Below are 21,440 nucleotides of genomic sequence, written 5' to 3'. Positions count from 1 at the left end.
ACAGTACACCAGTCCGGCCTCAAAAAACAAACTACTGGGCAAGAATTGAGGGCAAAAGTGCCATTTTTCACTCATCCATCAAAAGGCAAAAGGAACTCAGCATGTCGTGCTAACTAGCTGAGAGAGGTCACAGCACGCTGCCGTTCTTCACTTGGGAAAGTGACAGCCACCTTGCTCTGCAGCTCACACAGCTCCTCCCAGGCAGCAACACTGTGGACTCCTTCAGAGATGAGGACTCCCAGAACATCTGATGCCAACCAAGTCAGCTGTCCCAGACACAGGGCTTCACTTCCTGTGCTTTGTATAGAAATGAGACCCTACTGCAAATGATGGCACATTCGTGTGATATGGAGTGACCTTCCACAGAACTCCAGATTTCACTGTATTTCACTACTGGCTAAATCTTTTCAACAAAGCAATTAACTTCTTTTTTCATCTTACTAGTTGCTGTTCGGACTCAGAGTCTATAGTGAGATTGTCACCAAACTCGAAGTTAAATCCCCTTAATGAAACAAGAGATGTAATTTAGCTGTACTCAGTCAGACACTGGAAATGATAAGGTTCTTTTGATTTTAGTAGGTTCAAAAATCCTGGTTTAGATGTATAAATTCAAGAGTAAAGCAAAAAAATTCTTTCCAATACCTGAATTGTTTGGCATTTGTTTTCTATAAGCATTTTCCACTGAAGCTTCTTTTCAGGGTCAAAGTCACCATTCATTCGAAGCTCACAAGCACCGGATTTCATTCCTATTCCAATATGATATTTTATCTGCCTTCGTGCAGCAATGGACAACTTATTTTCCTTTGGAATTTCCTTCAGTTGAGGGAGGTCATGCCTGAATTGAACTTCCAGTGTAATCTTTGGCTTGCACTCTGCTCTCACTTCAAGACGGGCAGCCTTGCCTTCTGTTTCAAGGACACAGAGAAGTTCCGCTTGGCACTTGTCCTTCTGAATAGACCCTGTGATCCGCGACTGAGTTGGAATACTGAGATCCTATCAAGATATAAAAAAAATAATCCTTTAGACTATACAAGTCAGTACTGAGTCTTTTTTCTTCTCCCTTTAGCATATGGTAAAGGAGATTTTATGTTGGAATATCAAAGAAAAAACCTATAATCTCTGCATTGTCGTATTTCTGCCTCCCAACAGTAAGATGGTAATTTTGCCTGAATGAGGTCTGAGGGAAGATTTTAGGACTGCCCTGCAGAATTTACAACTTCTGTATCCATATGAAGTTTTACATTTACAATAACACAAAATGCCTATTTCTTCAACATGGCGAAGTTTACTGAACATCCTCTGCTTCACTCAGATCAAATCAATCTCCATCTTAAAACAAACTAACCCCCCAAAATAATAATATGCCTAGTAGACATTCTTGCATATGGTGTTACAGGATTATTTTTTTTAATACTAAAACTTCAAGCCTGTCTTGTGCAATTTCCTAAATGAAATGCTTCCTGTCATTCTTTCAAAGTACATGTAAAAAACAATGACAATTCTGCTATTTCTAGTATTTAGGTGGTTTTTATTCCCTCTTCGCTGTGGATGACACACACTTTCCTGTCATTTTTGTTTGATATTGCTACTGTATAAGTTGAAGAAGTTAAAACTGAGGAGTTAAAAGCAAAACATAAATGCCTATGAGCATCTGGAAATAACCCCTAAATCTGCAATAGTCATTCTTTCTAACGTAGCCAGTGAGACTAGGTGGAAACACTAAAGAAACTTCACTACTTCTACTTTGATAAAAAAGACACACCAGAAAATATATTTTCTGACAAATAGTTCAAATTAAAACTGCTCTTCAGCCTTACAGGGCAGTCTCAATCTGCAAAGGCAGCAAAGACTGAATTAATCTCAGTCTACAGAGAACATTTATGAGCAGGATACATCAGACACTTTCTTTGCCTAATGCTGTAAGGCAGGTGTGTCTTTAGAGTGCTTTTCCAACACTCAAACAACGTTATTTTAGCTAAAACCCTATATGGGCTGCATTTCATCCCAAATCTCTCTTTAAAAGCCTCCAAGAGCTACCTGCAGAAGCTGACATTCTGTTTCTGTTTCCAGTGTCCATTCAGCTTTATTCTGAATACAGAGATCTCCTCTAGCCTTAAGCTTGCATTTGCCAGCCTGCAGCAACAAAACACCCTCAGTGGTAGAGTCTGTGGCTGCAGACAACAGGACAGAGTTTTCAAAAGGCAGCCCAAGCTGACTCAGCCAGGAAACTGAATGCCTGAGCATCCCTTGGAGCATATACTCGTGTTCGCAGGAAGTGTCTATCTGCACATCAACTGTTCTGCCATCACACTGGAGGTTCATTAACAAGCCAACGCTGCAGATGTTCTGTTGAAATGAGCCCCCAAAGGCTACAGCATGAGGCAATCCCATCCTCTGCAACAGAAAAGATTACACTACTTAAAGCACACAAGGTAATGCAATTGTATTCTGAATTTGTTTCTAATTAATGAGAAAGCATTTCTTCTTTCTGAACCAATATGCTTTTGGAAAGGACCACGCAAGACAGCTTGTTTCACAGAGAAATCAGAAATTTCTCTGTGAAAAAGAAACCAAAAATAAATGGTACAGGGGAAAACAAAAGTTCCTACAAGAATCCTTTCCTAAGTACTGTAGAAGAAAAAGTTTCCAAAATTTTGAACAGAAAGGACATGCTTTTCATTAGATTCTAGGACAAAATAATTTTAATTAAAGAGATATTATTAACTAACTACTTTACAGCAACAGCAGCAACAACTACCATTGTATTACTCCACATTCTCATCCTCAAATACATTCCCTCTGCAAGTGCTCTGACTCGTTGCTCTGCCAGAACCAAAACCGTTCTTTCCATAAATAATTGTGTCAGGAGATAGCTCTCTGTGACTCACAATGATCTCAAATACACAAGCTATCATGCCATAACAGAAAACAATTTAGGCTTACCTCTAGACTGACACACTTGTTTCTAAAAGTAAGGACCCATTCTGTATCTGTTTCATTGCTTGCCAGGCTTACTTCTCCATCAGCTTTTAAACTGCAAGACCCAAGGACAATGCCAAGCATGCCCTTATACTTGTCACTTCTCATGGCTGACACCTTCACTTGGTTCTCTCTGGCAATTCCCAGAGACTGAAGGAAAGGCAAAGAATGCTGGAAGTCAACTTCTAAATGAGGCTGGGTATCAGTGGTGACATTGAGTTGCAGGCAGGCAAACATGTCATGAAAAGAAACACATCCAAAGGAGATGACAGTAAAGTTGCTGGTAAACATTGACCCATTCAGTGAAACTCTTGCTGGAGTCTGGAAAATTACAGGAAAAACTGTTGTCAAGTTTGTTTTCCTCTCAGGCCACACACTGTTTTGAAATGCTCATGTTACTAAAAGAGAACTATTTCTCTACTACCCTGACACCTTTTTGTGACTCTTGCCCTTTGCCTGGTACACACCTTTTATCTTCTGGTATTACTTTTCTTGCTAGGTGCAAGCTCTTGTACTGAGCTCTTTAGATGCACAACCTGACTGTCTGCTGTAGGACACAGGAATATTGCCTTTAAAATTACACCTGTTGGGCCCATCCCCTATCTCTATTTTGTACTCGGCACTTGGTGCACAGCTGTGCACTACAGACGTCTATCTGTATCACTCGAATACAAGTTTGTTGACAATTCTGATTGCACTGTATGATGGTAAAACTGACTGCAACCTTCCCTGCAGACTTGTACAATTTTTGATGGAGAAGTAATCTGATCTGTTTGAATCTGTGAATATCAAGGGACTGAAAATATCTGAAAGTTTGGTCAAAACTTCCAGCTCACTCAAAACCATTTCTACACTTCTGACACCTTTCATTACTTAGATTCCCTTAGTGGTAGTTAAGACAGCACGTTGTTGACAGCAGAGTTTATAAATTAAGCGAGTACCTCAAAATGATGAAACGTAATTGCTCCATTGCAAAGGCCAGAAAGTTGTTTGTTAGCAGATTCTCCACTGCAAGCAACCTGTTGGCATTATCAACAAAGCACATTGAGAGCGTGAAGACAGTGGTATTTCTATGTTTGGCATGGAAAATACCATGGTCACAAGTAGACATTCAGTGTTTCAAACCATGTCCCCCGTTGCAGAAAGTGAAGTCCTTGGGGACTGCTGTCCGCTGTATGAAAATTACTGCCATTATTATTCACTCTGCTGCCAGTACCACTGCACCCACAAACAGCCACGTGACCCCCCTGCACACCCTGCCTTAGCAAGATGGAAAAGCTGGGACTGCATGTTACTGCCTGACATGACATCAACGTTTTGTTACTCACCATGTCTTGAAAACCTGCTCTTTATTGCTAAGGAAACAATTTTTAGGCTTTCTGTACTGGCTGTGTTTGACAAAAATCTCTCTCCTTCTGATCTGCCCTGCTAGTTTGCTCTCAAGTAGTACATCTGAACAGTTGAGAATGGACAGCAGAAAGCTACATCAAATACACTATGTAGCAGGACTTTTACTAACCTCTAGCACATGTGGAACAATGTTGATCAGTCCTCCCACATCATGGTGAAGTGAAAGAGAAACTTCCATAGCACTGCCAGTGGTTTCCTTCTCTATTTCAATTTTCAGCTGTTCCATCTCCACTGTGGTTGTTATCCCTGCAGCAATTTTCTTGGTGAAATTCTATGCACAAAAGAAACCAAATCATGGAAAGAAACAAACAACAATACCCCAGCAACAACTGGCAAAGGCACAGTCTGTTTCACCATGCTTAAATGTCACAGTCTGTGTCAGGGCAGCAGCACTGGTAAAATAGAAGTGCAAATTCATCAAAGTGGCTTCATTTCAAGTAAAGATTTTCCTGTTATGCTAGACCTTCCAAATGACGTGTACCAATAATTCCTTCAGGCTCCACAACATGTTATGTACATTCAGTACTCTGGAGGATTCCAGTCCTAAGGCACACACGATAAAAGCAGTGAACTACTAGTAAGTAAGGCTACTGTATAGAGTTCTTCCTCCACACACTTGTGTCTCACTGTACCACCGTGGCTGAACCCACCACAAATGTTGATATGTTAGTGACTCAAGCCTTCCAGCATATGTTAGAAGAAGGAAAGTATTTGAACCCTTCTTTTATGGAAGTGTAATTTGAAATGCAAAAGAGCTGTATGTCGTTCGTAGATCTATAGCAGAAATGCAGATAGAGACAAGAGGGGCCAAGCAACACTGTACCAGGAGACACTATCCATGACACCTCTGTGGGTAGAGACTTCCAAATGGAAAGCCATGCTAAACAGTCTTCCTCTCTTTAGCAGACATCCAAAGGATGACATTAGAACTAGTTAAATCCAGCACCAGATGCATTACAGTACCTAGGCTCACTGACAATTACCTGATGGCTAAATAAATTAGGGCTGCTTGTCCACTTCCCATTTATAGGGGGAAATAAAATTGGACAAGACTCCTGTTCCTATGCAGCAAAGCACGTAAATGAGAACTGAATGTAGCATTGCATTTAGTCTAAATTCAGCTCCAAGACTTCTTGTCATACTGTGTAGCTGTTATCTGAAGCCAGAAAACATCTTTCTTTCACACAGTAATTTAGTACATCTCAAAAATGCATATGCTTTTGGAATAAAGTGCACAGGAATAACCTACAGTTACTAGAAATGGTTCTGCCAGAAATTAAATAATCACAAGCAGAACTCTTCTTACCTCATAATAGCCAGCAGCTTCCACAGTAAAAGGGATGCCATGTCTCTTTATCTTTGAGATGTTGTGCTTTAAACTAACAGATAGCTGGGATTTAGCAGGCTCAGTGGACAGCCTGTGACCTCCAAACACAGCAGCAATCCTTTCACTGCCACTCTGTAGGGCTATAGCGATGGTGCGATTTCTTGAGCCACAGTCACACACAGCAGTAAGAATGCCATCCAAGGGGAATCCTATTGATAGGGAAAGAAACAAAACCAATGCAATACGTTTGGGTTGTCATTGTAAAATACAGAAAAGATGTATTACAGATTAAGAGACGCCTTCTGTAGTTTTTCATAAGAAAAGACAGCCCATGTTTTAAAGTCCAATCATCCAGGCAGCTGCACTTACTGATATTTATAGTAAGAAAGGACATTACCTACCACAAGAAAATAATATTAAAAAAAGGAGTGTTAAATTAAAATGTGGCATGCACTTTGGAAGTCAAGGATGTTTGATTTTCTTAATAAAGGGTATCTATCAATGGGCCTTGTGTCCAACTCCAATAGTGAGCTGTTAGAAAGTTTCAAAACAAGGTTTCTTCAGTTCAAAGGGACAAAGGCAATTTACCCATTCAAAATTATTGATAACTTCAGTTCATGAAAAGCCTTGGTTTTGCTTAGGAAATAATGCTTGGTATATTTTATGTCTTAAGTGCAATTTATTCAATGACTTTCAATGTTGCAATTTGGTTCCAAATCAAAATAGCTATAAAAATGTGCTTAGAGGAACTGATCAGCATGCAGGAATACAGATGTACAAGAAAGAAATAATTTACTCTGAAGTAGTTCGAAGAGTTTTTAAGTGGTTTTGTATCTATTTCATTGGGTTTTTCTCAACAATATTAAAAAGAATGTTCCAAGACCCAATCACATTTTGTTCTGGCGTGAGCAAACGCAACTCATCTATTTCCACAGGTCTGTGTTCATTTAGGTAAACTGACCTTGATACCTCATTATATGACACCATCAAGTCAGAGTTTTCTTCATACCTGCATTTTTTAATAAGCTGATATTATGTGTGAAAGTCCCACTGACTCTGCTGTGCTCAGGACTCATAATATTGGAAAAATCTAAAGACAGGGCTTCCTCATCCACCTGGAAGCTAGCTAGCCCCCTTTTCATCTCTTTACTCAGTTCCAGGTGTCCTTTCAGTTTTGCCTCCATTGGGATTGCCTGACTGCCGTTCTGAAACACAGCAAAAGTTACATTGTGTACGGTGGTATTCCCAAACACATTTCTGTTCCTGAGATGGAGTCCATACAGTGTTTTGTTGACCATCACATTGATGTTACCTGTAATGGGCAGAAATTATTACTGTGGAGAGTTTCCTTTGGCACAGAAATAACCAGAATTTTATAAGCAACATATAAATTAACCATTAATTTAATACCAGGAAGAGGTAAAAGAATTTCCATTTATTTTAATAGATAATTTAGCCAAATCTATTGAGTGAATCAGTTTATTGTTGAGAGACAGTTTCTCCATTAGAAGAAGTATCTGTGTTTAAAACAAATCAGAATAATCAGAATCATCATCATGGTTGGAAGGGACCTCTGAGATTGAGTCCAACCACAAAACCAAAACCAACCAACCAAACAAAACAACTACATAATAGATTTCTGGCAGCTGTTTCTTTTTATTCACCAAGCAGCTTGTGCCTTCAGGCCACGGACTACACTGCACTGCCTTCTAAAGGAAAATGTACAAAAGGACTATGACCTATTACTTGTGTAACTCCAGGCTAAATAATCCCTCTGAGCTCTGCAAACGCCCCTGACAGTTCAGAAGATCTGCGTAAGAAAGATGCCACCCACTATTTCCTTCAATCAATGAAAATACAAGAATTATCAAACTGTGTTATTTCACTAAAAAGTAGCTTCAACTCAATGACCAATGGTCCATTTTGCATGCTAAATACTCTCTTCTGCATTATATGCAGTTCAGTAAGGAATACATCTTACATACTATCTAAGGAAGCTTCCTTAGATAGCTGCAGCCTTGGGAGCAAAACACAAAGTAAAAAAGTACCATCATGAATGTTGTTTTTGCACTTCAGGAATCCATTCAGAGAAAGAAGATGAGGTATGGCTTTTAATCCAGCAAATGTGTGTTCAACTCTTCCACTTAGGGACAAAATAAAACCAACTTTCTGTTCCCTGGCTCCCATGAAATCCATGTGAATCCTATTTTCATTAAGCTTCATCTCAGAAGATATCAAAAATCTAAAAAGCCAGAGATAAAAATTGCTAGTAAGATCTTATTATTATGCTTAATTCATGACTGTCAAGACAAAGGCCCTCTCACTCAAAGCAGGGTCAATGAGAGCAGGATGCTCAGGAGAGTGTGGTTGGGTTTTGAGTATCTCCAAGTAAAATGAGAGCAGGATGCTCAGGAGAGTGTGGTCGGGTTTTGAGTATCTCCAAGTATGGAGACTCCATCGACTTTCTGGCTACTTGTTCCAGTGTTGTGAACCAGTGAATCAGATGCCTTGCACTAAGTACATGCTATTCACCAGATGTTTATAAAGCTACTCAGTAAAGTCTCACAGATTGGCAGAATGGTTTTTCTTGAAATTTCTTGGGTGCTTTTGTTATGATCCTTAATAAAAGGAAAAGACAGAGTTGGACAGAGTTAGATAAAGTTGGAAATAAACTCTGTCACAATATGAAATCTCTCTTCAATACCACTTTAAAAGCAGCATTGAGAATTCAGCAAGGAGACTCCATCGACTTTCTGGCTACTTGTTCCAGTGTTGTGAACCAGTGAATCAGATGCCTTGCACTAAGTACATGCTATTCACCAGATGTTTATAAAGCTACTCGGTAAAGTCTCACCGATTGGCAGAATGGTTTTTCTTCAAATTTCTTGGGTGCTTTTGTTATGATCCTTAATAAAAGGAAAAGACAGAGTTGGACAGAGTTAGATAAAGTTGGAAATAAACTCTGTCACAATATGAAATCTCTCTCTCTATATATATATAAATACCAATTTAAAAGCAGCATTGAGAATTCAGTTTAAAGAATAATTTCAGATGCCACCACCATTTGAGTTCAGTAAATGAACCAAAAATTGTTTCTTTGTATCTTGGCCCTGAATTGAACAGTGTTGGAGAAACACAGCATAGCTTTTTAGGGAAACCTCCTGGAGCAACAAGAAAGTCAATTTTCAATGTTTCAAATAAAAGACTGACACACAATTTTCACATTGCCTTCAACAAACTGTCCACTGAAATGTTTGACCTTCTAGACTCAAGTATACTACATAAAATACTTAGAAGTGAAGCAATCATATTTTCATGTTGTTAGACATCCCTCCTAGGTATTGGAATCCTCTTGAAAGATGGATAATGAGTAAAATCTCAGTGAAAATCCACTTGATGGAAAGAATTGAACTACATAATTCAGGGAAGTAAGATTCATTTAATCAGTCAGTGACTGAAGTCTGTACAGACTGCATCTTTTTAGCAATTCCACAGAAATACTCAATCTTTCTTTTTTTTCTCTTTTCTCTCTGTAAAATAAATCCCAAATAAATTGTCATTCCAGAAATTTTAAGTGTTCTATTTTACTTCCTGTGAAGTGAGCTGCAGTAAATTGCTCTGTTACAGCCTAACCAGGTATTTAAATAAATTAATACCAGGTATTTAAATAAATTAATGTACTATTGGAAGCTCAGAACTGCAAGTAAATTGCAGAAACACATAAAATATCTTTCTTGAATCTTTTATCTTATTTTTTCTTTTACTAGTAAATCTAATCAGCTTCAACTAAATTGTAGTCTTTAACTCTGTCTCCTCATTGTCCTTATCCAACTCTGAAACTGCTAAACACTAGGGTCTCTACAAAATCATCAACTCCCTCATTGCACACTTTTGCATCTGTGAAATTTGAAAAATAAGACAGCTGAAATTCAGGAGAGTCAAATTTCTATTTCCCACCCCTGCCACCTCAGAGTTTTCCGCAATACTTAAATAACAAACACTGGGAAGTGCCCTCTTCCACTGGCATGGCTTGTAAATATTAGTCCCTTACTTCTCAGAGGACAAACTCAAATGGGGGGAAAAAAACAACTGCTGATCTAAACCCAATATAATAGTACCACCCATTCATTCAAGTTATCTGTATATGAAGGCCTAGGAAAGCAACTAAAAAACATTAACTTAACTTACTATACCAACCTATGAAACAAAGAGCAAAAATATTTCAGTAATAGGGATAACACATGAAATGGCATTTGCTCAGTGGCTTTGCTGCAGCTGTATGAAAATAGTTACATTTAAATATGTATCACAGAACACTTTTCAGCTCCATTAACCAAGATTCTGATTTCTCTACCTTGAAGGAAATATTTTGCCCATGATCTGGAACTGTATTGATTCTGGGTTTGTCAGGACTGTCTGATGGAGGAAAGCTCTCAATTCAACAACTCTGGCATTCTTTCTCTTTTCATTGTTTGTATCAACCTCCAGCATCAGCATGTCCCTTCCATTGGAATGAAGGTAAAGAGAGCCATTGAAATTGCTCTCACTGTATCTCTTAAGGGTTGCCTGGGCCTACACACAGAAAAAGAAGAACAGGACATTAAGGGTCTCAAATCATAAAACACAATACTGAAACATCAGTTTGAGGAATAAGACTGCACACAACAAGTTGGGCCTGGGAAACAGGGGAGGGGAAGCAGAGCAGGGAAGGTGCTTTTATTTTTCATCATTGTTTCTCACCATCTAGCTCTATTTTTATTTGGCAATAAATTACATTAGTTTTGCCCAATTTGAGTCCGTTTTTTCTGTGAAGGTAATGGATAAGTGATCTCCCTGTCTTTATCTCAACTACCACGCAGGACAAAGTTAATCCTAGAGAAGGAACCTTTGGCACTGGTAATAAAAGCTACAGATGATGCCTGATTTTGCATATAAGCCTGCCACCAAGCTAGAGCTTTCAACAAAACATTATGAACTATGCTAATTTTAAGTACAATTTAACTTGACTTTCAGAGTTTTCTTAGTTTCAGCCAAAACACAAGCCACCTATTCCAAATGCATGTAGCCATCTAATGAGAATAAACTATAACCACAAGAAGTTAACTGTTTCCCTAACAATTTACACCTCTGCACTACACTCACTGAATTCCGTGAGTTGACCAACTTTGTAGTATACACATACATTTGCATTCCCACGTCTGAAAGTAGCTTCAAAGCCATTTATAGCACAAAGTTAAAACAGCTCCCAGGATGACATGTACTCCTAATGCATGCAAGAAGCAAGAGACTCAACACAGGTTTGACTGCATCAATGGTAAAAGCCACAAGTTCAAGCAACGAGACTGTAACAATTGGGGAACTGACCTGTGAAGACACGGTCTTGTCGACGACAACTTTTACGCTCACTCCATAGTCAAAGTGTTCCAGTTTAGTCTGCCTGGAAAACAGCTCCCCACTTAGGCCCATTGTTCGTGGAAACTCAAGCTATTTGACAAAGTTAAATATAAACATAATTACTGCATTACCATTAATCAAATGGGAATCAAGCATTCAAATCACGTGTCTGAACTTTCAGCATGAAGTTGCAGATGTGTATAAGCAAATGTGTGTGTAACATTCTACAATTTTACCCAAAGACACTGAAAATTAAATCAATACCTTTCCGTTAAAAAGGCAGGAAAACAAAAAGGCAGTCTGTTTCTTACATGACATTACTGACACAGATTATGATTTGATCTGCTGAGGTACCTAGGGTCTTTGTCAGGGCCAAAACTTCACTGAACTAGGAATTTTATAAGCATAAACCAATTATAATTGTAAGACAGTGCAGTAAAACAGCCACCAAGACGTACAAAATAAAATGCCACAAATGAAAACCATTAATACCTGGAATGAATGCGTCACATCCATTTGCAAAAGATGTCTAAAATCTGCCCCACTGGATTTGTCCTGATACCTCCCTAGAAAGCTGAAAACATCTTCCTTATTGACCTTCAAGGTAGTCTCAAGCCCATTCATCACCTGTGTGTTAAGAATGTAAGCGAATTGCAGTGAATATTAAACCTGTATATTATGAAAGATGAGTCATCCCTACGTATTATGAAAAAGTAAAGAGTTGCAAGCTATTACGTTGTGACTCAGAATGAAAAATGAGCAAAGCAGGAAAAAATAACTGCATTTGATAAGAAATACAAATAGATACACCTAGATAAGGATGAGAACCCTGAATCTATTCCTTCCTAGTACCTGTTGTTATTAATATTCATGCATAATAAAGTTTTTAAATAATCTAGGAAGTATTATTATATTATGTATTATTATCATATATTACTACACAACAAATTATTACACAAAACATGGTATTAGGGACACATCAACCAAGTCACTGCCCTCTTAACTTTTTGGTTGCAGCATTCCCATGGTAAGGAACTAAAGACCTATAGCAAATTAGGTCTGAAAGGACAATAAAATGGGAATAAACAGGTAACGAATCTCTCCTTCTAACTGAATTTAATAGGAAATTTACTCACATTTTGGTGACTTTGAGTTAAAATGCATATTTCAACATCTTTGGGGAACAAACTGTAGTTATAAGGATGAGTTAAGCCAGCACAAATCTAAAAAAATTTTGAGAGGAAAGGCAAGAAACGTAAGATATATACAGTAAGTCACTCATTTGCTGGCTTTTTTGGTATGACAGAATAAAGTAAATTCTTGTATAACTCACATAGGGGTTTTCAGGTTGGTAAGCAAGTACAAGGGTTTGAACTGTTTCCTCCACCCCATTTATCAAAACTTTTGTTTCCAATAAATAGTGCTTTTGCTTTTTGTCAACAGTAAATGTCTCCTGCAGAAGGAAGCTCTGCAGAATGGGTACTTTAAAAGGATGCCTGGAACAAAACAAGGAATAAGCAAAATATAAAAGATCTTAGACCACTGGAAAAAGAAATTGTGCAGAGTTCAACTTGAACTCCAAAATTTTCAGTTGCAGATGCCATCAGGATGTCAGATACAGAAGTAAACCACAGAGGACCAGGATCTTTAAGAAATTCCCAGAGCATATCTACAACTTCATACAAACTACACGCATTTACCAGAAATTCTGGTACAGTTTCCATGCTGAATTCAGGAAAGGCTTAGAAGAGCATGGGAGAGGGTGATGCTCTAAAATTCTGACATGCATAACCACTACATATTCTTTAAATACCTGCAAGACCAAGACTTCATTTCAAATAGGGACATTGTCCAAAAGATTATGGCAGCTTTGAAAATCTCACTTATGAGCCACATTTTATGCTTTCTGTAGAAACAATATCTGAATGCCAAGAATCCCATGCAACAGATGTTCAGCCACTACACAGTTCTCAGAGTCGTTTCCTACTTCAGTGTAATGTTTTATGCACTTTATTAAATATTTCTGCACATTTACTTAGCTTGATATCTTGGAAAAACGCATTATCTTTAATAAGCAGATATTGAACTGCCTTTATACATATTAAGATATCAGCTACAGCTCTTTGTTCTTCATTTTCATCTTTTTTCCATTACTGAAAAGGCATCTTGCAGGTTTTTTAGCTATCTTCAAGATGCACAGTAGCTCCTAAGAGAGCCTCTGCACTCCTGTTGACCCTACTGTGCCTTAAGAAAGCTGAGACTCCTCAGAGATGATCCAGATGTCTCAAGTCTGAACATACATTTTTACCAAGGCCTTCAAGCTGTGTCTATTTGGCTTTAGAATGGCTATATTAATCTTAAGGACTGGGAATAAAGACATCCAGATGGCACAGATGATCAGATCTGGATTTTGGAACTTCTCCTCACTTCAAAGTTTGGACACACCATAAATCCTGCTGTTTTCATGAAAGGAGGCTACATGGCCAATAGAGCTGCCAACAAACACGTTGCCACAGCACAAATGGCCTGTTGTATTTGACAACTTTGCTCACTACCCTTTCAACAAAGAGGGCAAAAGCTAAGGGATGCAAAAAAAAACAGCCTGCAAAGTTTTGAGCAAGACCAGAGAGCCAGATGGGAGGAAGTACAGGGTTTGTGGCTACTTCATAAAGTCCTAAACATTTCCCAGGAGCATCAGGATGCACACTAAATTTAGGCCAAAACATTCTTCAGAGATAGAAATGACGACTACTGAACCTGAAATTAAGGGTTCCACGTTTTTGATAGAGCATCTTCTCGTTTTTCAGCTCCTCTATCTGACCTTCAAACTGCAGCACGACAGGCAGATTCTTATAGTCTTTCCACACAGTCTTCATGGTAAAGTTTGTCTTCTTAGGCTGCACTCAGAGCATGAGACCAGAAGAGGACAGGAAAATTGCATCAGATTTACTGCATTCACATTCAGGAACATCAATATAGAAGTCACATTGTTCAACAGGCTGCAATGAGGCTGTCCTTTCACAGATCAACCCCTTTCTGCTTCAGTTTAAACCCATTTATGTAGGATTAAAAGTGACATTAGTAGAAAACTCCCTTCAGCAGAAAACAAATGTCCTAAAATTTGTCACTTGAGTGTAACCTGTTTACACTATGAGTAAGCTTTAGCTCCCATACGAGCACATTGACATATAAAAACTGATTGGATTTTGAAAGCATGGAATGTTACGACTAGAAAAACACTTTGTTTTAAGAAGTCCTGCAAGGAACTGACCAAAGTAACCAATCCAAGTGTCCCTTTGGACAACAAACTGCTGATTACACTTCCTGCACTACAGACATCAAGCAAAACAAAAATGATTTTAAGGTTGGAAAGGATGTAGAGGCTAAAACAGCATATAAACCCAGGCTGTTACTATGCTCACTAGCAGGCAAGATATTTTGATTCTCCAAGACAGTAGCATCTTCTACATCTGCCAAACATCTGCATCAAAATGTAAGTAATCACATCTACAACTCTCTTTCTAGCCATGTAGTCTCTCTTTGTCCTCTCCTCCCTGACTTTCTGTCTGCAGTTGGCCCCCCAAACAGGCGAGAAGTACTCAAAACTATACCACACAAGTTTTTGTTTGTTTTCTTTTAGAACCTAGTTTTACACTGCAGGTTGTCAAAACAGACAGAAACAGAACCAGCACTAGAAGTGTTTAAGTTCCAACACTAGCAATAGCAGCTCTCAGGCAGATGGCAGACCTGAAAAACACAGTGCTGAATCAAAGAAATTGTATTTGTATTTCTTTCATACCATTGGCAGATTCTGATAGCTGCCTGTGAAGTTAAATTCCTGTTTTGTATTCTTTATCTTAAAGCAGAGATATTTGGCTCGTTCATTATTCTCCAAATGAATCTCATTTTTCATAAGCTGATTCCACAGAGATACCATTTCACTATAGCTATGCAGAACATTCCTCCCAAGACGATTAAATGTGGATGCCTGAAAAACAAAGATAGACATTAGTCTGGTTGAGCTATGACGGACAGAATCCTGCTGTGCCAACAGTACAGCACAGAAGTGAAAGGAACACATTTTCTTGGAGACAATCATTACAAGAACTATTAGAAATAGTGTGCCAGCTTTTCCATTATCAAAATACTCTGAATTGGCATAAAGATCTCAAAAGTTTACTTTATCCCTTCTACGCAAGGGAGAGAGAAAAAGCTAAATAGTTGAAAAGAAAATATCTGACATTTTTTCCTCATTCAAGGATGTGTTTCACAATCCTCCACACTGTGCCTGAACCAGCAGTGATGTAATGAGGGAAAGCTGCAGCTCAGAACAAAGGAACACCTTAAAAAAAAAAGGCAGAAATTCCAGGCTCTCACCTCATTTATACTGAGGCAGACAAGAAGTTAAGCTTCTCCAAGATAAATCTACGCTTAGCATAGTGATTGAGGTTTATCATATTGCTTAATGCACAGCTACTGTCATGAAATCAGTTTTAAACCTCTATGGCATAGCACAGTCTAAAATAAATTAGATTCAGGGCACACTGAATACATTCAGTGGTTATTTTCTGTATAGAAGGTGAAAGAATCCCAATAGAAAAGGCAGAAGACTATCACCTTCAGAACCTGCTATTGAATATTTTCTCAAAGGTTTTATGGGAGACTGGAGTCATTCTCTAAGTCACAACAAAAGAAATAACTTTTCATTTCTCCGGATTGTTCCGAACCACTCAGCTATCCAGTACTCTAGCCTGCAAAAGAATTACCACTTCTCCTACTGAATCTATTCATATTGCAGAATTAGCTGTAGATAGTTCTTCATTTTGTAGAGATATAGTGGGTGCTACTCTTTATGAGTAGCAGCAAAAGCACCTCAGTAGCAAAGCTGATGTTCTGCAAGATCAGAGCTCTAATATTAATGGAGCTCCAAATACTCATGAGAATTGTATAAACGGTGCCTGTATCAAGAGGCAGCAAGTGCCCATGAACTACATGAGCAGAATACTCTCCAGAAAGAGGCAGGTTACATTCTTCTCAGGCAGAGGATGCCTTTAAATCTAATGCCTCAAATTTAGTTGAATGCTGTAATGACCAGGCCTTAATTTAAAAGTTTAGCTAAGACACTCTCAGCTGTTTCATATCACTAAGAATGAAGTTTTAAACATTTCTTACACGATGATCCAATTTTCCTACTTCCTGAGACTGTTAGCTCATGGCAGGGGCAGAGAGGGTACTTTAAAATAGTCATTATTATTTGTACACTCCTAGGCACAACTCTGCCATCACGTATCTGGGTTTTGTGTAGGGAGTGATGGGATTCCTGTTCCAAAGAGTGGCAGAGGTGGTGGCCCTAACATTTTTTCAAAGCTAAGAGACCCCCGCTGTACTGATTCGGCTGGCCCAGAGGAAGAATAGCTCATCGTTCAAGCACAGAGAACAGATGTACATAGGCATTTCAAGATCCTCTCATAACCTGGCACACACTGCATGAGTTTCTCAAACAAGCTACTTTACATAGCATGCTGAACAAGTGTTATTCCAGTATGATGACAGTTCTGTTGGGTATCTATCACAAAGCTCTATATCATCAAAGCCATAAACTATAGGAAGCACCATGTTACTAACCTGCAGGTATGTGGTAGCTGGTGTGTAAATGTGAACTTTCCCTTCCTTTTCATTGCCTTGATCTTTGTAAAATAGTTCCACTACAAGATTCTTAATGGAGAGAGCTTTTCCAGTTGTCAGCTCCGTAGTCAATAAATAAGTAGAATGCTGAGGCTGATGTAGTTTGTGAGCTGCATACAGATATAGCCATGGGGTGTCTATATTTAATCCACCTGGAGGGAACATATATTAAAGCTGGCAGAAAAGTGAGATTTCAAGCTACCTGGATTCTAACTCTGCAATAAAGCTGGTAAGATGCTGGGGTTTTGGAACAAGGCTAACTTCCAGGGTCTGTCTCTTCCAACTAGTATTTCTATGATTCTGACCCATGCAAAACCACCTCATAAAATCCCAGCAGCAAGTTTCAATGCCTGCTTTTCTAATCACAGACTGGAAACAGTTTGTAGTACTTCACCTTCCCACTTCTTCAGGCCACTTCCAGATGCGTCTTTCCACTGCAGCCCAGCCACAAATGGCACATGGTCATTATAGTGCACCTCCAAGTTAGTGCTGCTCTGCAAATAAACCCGAGAGCTGTGCGAGTGCTGCAGCTGGGTTCTGTAATTCGCCTGTTTTTCCAGGACTTGCATGGTAAACTGGAAAACAAGTGAAGCAAATTTAAATAAAGACAGAATCCCAACTTTAGAGCTGTCTAAGCTAACACACACACACACACAGCAGCAGAAAGCAAATTTAAATAAAGACAGAATCCCAACTTCAGAACTGTCTAAGCTAACACACACACACACACACACACAGCAGCAGGAAGGTCACAGCTAGTGCCTCTGCTCTGCACATTTGCCATTCACTTTATAGCTTTATCCAGGGCAGAAATCAGCGTATGTAACAAAAAAAACCCCACAAAAACCCAGGTCTGATTTTAGTTCAGCTACAGCATTCCATATCAACTTCCACCTAAATGCTGTCATATTCTGAGTTATTATAACCTGCACCCTCCATCCACATTGTGTGAGTAAAGTAACTTTCACAAATCTCTGTAATCATTTTATATGTACAATCTCTGCAAAAAATTCAGAACACGTTACACTCAAACATTTTTAGTGTTTGAAAAAAAAAAAACATCTACTGGCTTTCTCTTGTTCATTTTAAATGTCAGTGATCTCTACGTGCCTGGGTAAAGACCTTACCAAACTCAAAATTATTAGGTCTGGATATCTTACTTACCAATACGTAACACAGTTAGGAAAAACAAAAAGTATTAATAAATAAATTAATCCCAAATCTTTTTTTAGGTTGAACTGATGGTCTTAATCTTCCAACAATCATTATTACCTCCATGAAATAGCTGACTAGAGATGAACTGGAACTATTCTTAAACACTTGGCTGATCAGCAGTTTCTTCTTGTTGTTTATTTCATCCCAGTGTTTCCCATAGTTTACTTCCACCTGGGAGGAAAGCCGAGATGCACTCGCCTCATGTTTCAGGTGAACCTAAAGAACAGAAATACACTGTTTTCCTGTAAACCATGCTTTCTATTTTACTCACGGATAATTAACTGCCTGTAGAAATATTCCCAAGAAGCAACCTAAAGCGGAAAGGGTTGCAAATTTTCCAAAGAAAAACCATGTTTCAGCAGAAGATACAAATTCAGCGTAAAATGCTCAAAACTTTTAGTCTGTGCACTGCTAGTTAAATTGCTTTTCTCAAAAGCTAAGGTAACTGGATTCGGGTAACTCCTGATGGACTGCCCCACGTGGATTCACTGTGCAGCTGCAAAGCTTGCCAATATCTTGCTTCATGGGAAATCCTAACAGTTCTCAGCTTCAGTCCAACCTGGACCAAAAGCAAATCTGAAAGGACACAAAATTTCTTTTTAATTCAGACGCTTATTTTTCAGCCAGCTCTCTGTTCTGCAGCAAATAGCCAGTATTAATGGTCATTTGCCTTTAAATTAACCTTTGCCTTCAGGCAGTCTGTAAAGGAAGCTATTTTCAACAGATCTGCTTTTCTGCATGCAACTTCTAAGAAAGCATCCAATTCTGAACCCAAAAATTAATGCAAGACACTGTAAAATGTTTTATTTTCCAGACATACAACTTCTGATGAATAACCAGAGTTCCTGACTTAGTTACAAGTAGTACAAGATAAATCATAAACTTATTAATACTGTTGTTTTAAATATAACAAGAATTTTCCCAACAAACATTCTGCAGAAGTTCTGTGAATTAATACATTAAAAACTACATCACTAGACAGTTCCATCACAGCTGTAATGGACTGCATAAATTAGCAATTTGACTAGATACCTTTGTCTACACAGAAAGCAAAGAAACAAGATGAGAAGAAAAAGACTGATCCAAAAATGGCATCTTGGGCATTGCTCTGTTCAAACCCCTCAGTACGGGAGTGACACAGGGGAACTCAGTGCAGAAGTGTTTTGGTCAGTATCTCTACCTTGTGATTATAGGTTGGAGCCTGCATACAGTGAAATTCATGCCCAATATCAAGTTTGTAGATGCTGTGTGCACCTGTCTCCACTTGAATCTTTTGCTGTGTACTGCATTCATGATGAAGATTTTTTGCCTCTCCTGTTGAGTTAAATCACAAAGTTAACCTATTCATATAAATCAGAAGTAAACTTTCAAAATGTTAATAGCATAAATCTAGTGCTGGCTTCAAGGTTTGTATTTTTCAAAAACATCAAAGTGAGATCTGTCTATTTTTGCAGATATGTACTTGTTGATTTCCCTGAGAATCCAAAGGAAAGCACACATTTAATGAACCTGCATTTAAGAACAGTGAGTTTGCATTTGCTAGAGAAGTGATTTACATCTATGAAAATACTAGCACGGTAAAAAGTAAAAGACAAGTAGATATTCAATTAATATAAAACGTCTGGCAGTATGTTCTACAGTAAGTATATAACTTCGTAATTACATATTTATAGCTAGACATCATCTAGTACTGTTCTAAGTGTTTGGTTTTGTGTATATAAAATACTCTGACCATCATGCCATTTTTAGCAAAATTATGGGGTCATACCTGTGTAGGTTTAAGAAAACTTTACCACTCATATGGCTACATACTGTCTCTGAAGGTACAACAAACTTTACATATGCAATCATCCTGTAATGCTTATCATGATTAGCTACTACAAGTATTAAATACCTTGATATAATTGTACTGATGTTCTCCTGCTTTATCTAATAAAATTAACTCACAGTTCATACATTGCAGCCAGGAGAACACAGCTGACTGTTCCCTAGAAACAGTCCCTCATATTTTTAAGAGTACATATGCAGTAATTTGTTTTGTATAAACACGTGAGAACACAAATCAATTAGGAGCAATTCCCACTGAAAAGTGACTTCTAATCAAATGTTGAACATGCTTGTGAAAAGCACATCAAAAAAATGAATGTTTTTTTGTATGCATACTCAAAGAGCAAAGTTTAAAGTGAAAAGAGAAACTTGTCCTAGGTCTCAGATGACAGTTTAAAAATCAACCAAAATTTTTCTTGTTAAAGAGAGCGTTCTCATTATACAGGCAAACAATTTGCATAAAAATGAGACAAACAGAATGCTTTTCTTTCTCTCTTTTTCACTGTACCTAGGAGTCCATATTTTATCTTCAAACCATGAGACCATAAGCCCTCAGATTGCTGGAGAAGACCAACGACATGAACTCCAAGAACACCTGGAAGGTAAGTCTCCCCTTCCAATGAGTATTGTCTCAGCTTATCATCAACCTTTTTCTCCAGAAATGCTACAAAAAGAGCAGAAGTGATTATGCAGTGGTAGAACATGAAGTTACTTTAGCAAGTAAAAGGAATACTACAGTGGTAAAAACACAAATGCATTCAGTTTCATCCTAACTGAGGAACCCCATGATGTACCCTTTGCATAGTAAACAGAGCTGGGTGTTCACTCTCTTTCTCCCACTACATAGACAGCCTGTAGATCACATTTCTCAGATACTGCTTAAGTTTAGCAAAATGAATCTAGCCAAAGCTGCTTCTAAAAGGAAATAAATTCTAACAGACTGATCTTTTCATAAACTAAGACCTAAACGTGAACCTCTGAATATTTACTTCTACACTAAGTCAGAGCAAGGTTGTGGCTTTGCAACAAAACAACTGGTGCAGCCGAGTTCTCAGGAAATAAGAGCTTGAAATCAGACCAGAACTGTTTTTAGATGCAGTCACTGGCAATCCATCTGAAAGCTAAGGATGGAGATTTCACCAAATTGGCATTCTGCATTCCTTAAAAGTTAGTTCTATTTGAAAATACTGGGTAATTCTATAACATTTCAATGTCTTTGCCACAGAGAGACTACAGTAAGAAACATTAATGAAAAAATGAGAGCCTTAAATTACTGGTTTATTCCACTGTATTAATTTACCTTTTAACAAACTGATGTCATACAAATAGTAAAGCCCTCTTTCTGATACTTCTATTTTCCTCTTAGTGTATTTGTGAGAAAAAAAATATTTTAGATTTTAGATCAGATCTTAAGAGACATTTAGCTACATATATGTGCCTCTAGCACTCTTTTGTACTAAGAAAAGTGAAAACCAGAAAATATTCTAAGAGTTGTTACTGTTTTGGCATTTTTTTGTTAAGCGATCTTATTTCCTCCACCAGTAATTAAACAGTAATTAAAAACACACTTAGAAAATAATTTATTTTATAATTCCTATCATTC

General features: G+C 38.1%; 1 protein-coding gene across 1 annotated transcript in view; it reads right to left on the bottom strand.

Annotated features, from left to right (window-relative positions):
• Positions 1-19,861, bottom strand: part of LOC106884686 — a 55,225-nt gene extending 35,364 nt beyond the window's left edge. The window contains exons 1-18 of the mRNA XM_014936210.1: positions 19,823-19,861; positions 18,068-18,226; positions 17,190-17,370; positions 16,736-16,947; positions 14,910-15,098; positions 13,868-14,007; positions 12,444-12,606; positions 12,247-12,333; positions 11,603-11,737; positions 11,081-11,200; positions 10,071-10,288; positions 8,571-8,622; positions 6,726-6,921; positions 5,696-5,925; positions 4,499-4,660; positions 2,944-3,129; positions 2,038-2,394; positions 643-993 (exon numbers count right to left, since the gene is read on the bottom strand). Of these exons, the coding sequence (XP_014791696.1) occupies positions 643-993; positions 2,038-2,394; positions 2,944-3,129; positions 4,499-4,660; positions 5,696-5,925; positions 6,726-6,921; positions 8,571-8,622; positions 10,071-10,288; positions 11,081-11,200; positions 11,603-11,737; positions 12,247-12,333; positions 12,444-12,606; positions 13,868-14,007; positions 14,910-15,098; positions 16,736-16,947; positions 17,190-17,370; positions 18,068-18,226; positions 19,823-19,861 (3,177 nt within the window). The remainder of the gene's footprint in view (positions 1-642; positions 994-2,037; positions 2,395-2,943; positions 3,130-4,498; positions 4,661-5,695; positions 5,926-6,725; positions 6,922-8,570; positions 8,623-10,070; positions 10,289-11,080; positions 11,201-11,602; positions 11,738-12,246; positions 12,334-12,443; positions 12,607-13,867; positions 14,008-14,909; positions 15,099-16,735; positions 16,948-17,189; positions 17,371-18,067; positions 18,227-19,822) is intronic.
• Between the last annotated feature and the right edge of the window lie 1,579 nt (positions 19,862-21,440).

The sequence above is a fragment of the Calidris pugnax genome, unplaced genomic scaffold, assembly GCF_001431845.1.
Source record: "Calidris pugnax isolate Ruff unplaced genomic scaffold, ASM143184v1 scaffold17, whole genome shotgun sequence".
Taxonomy (NCBI): Eukaryota; Metazoa; Chordata; class Aves; order Charadriiformes; family Scolopacidae; genus Calidris; species Calidris pugnax.
This window is presented reverse-complemented; position numbering and strand designations above follow the sequence as displayed.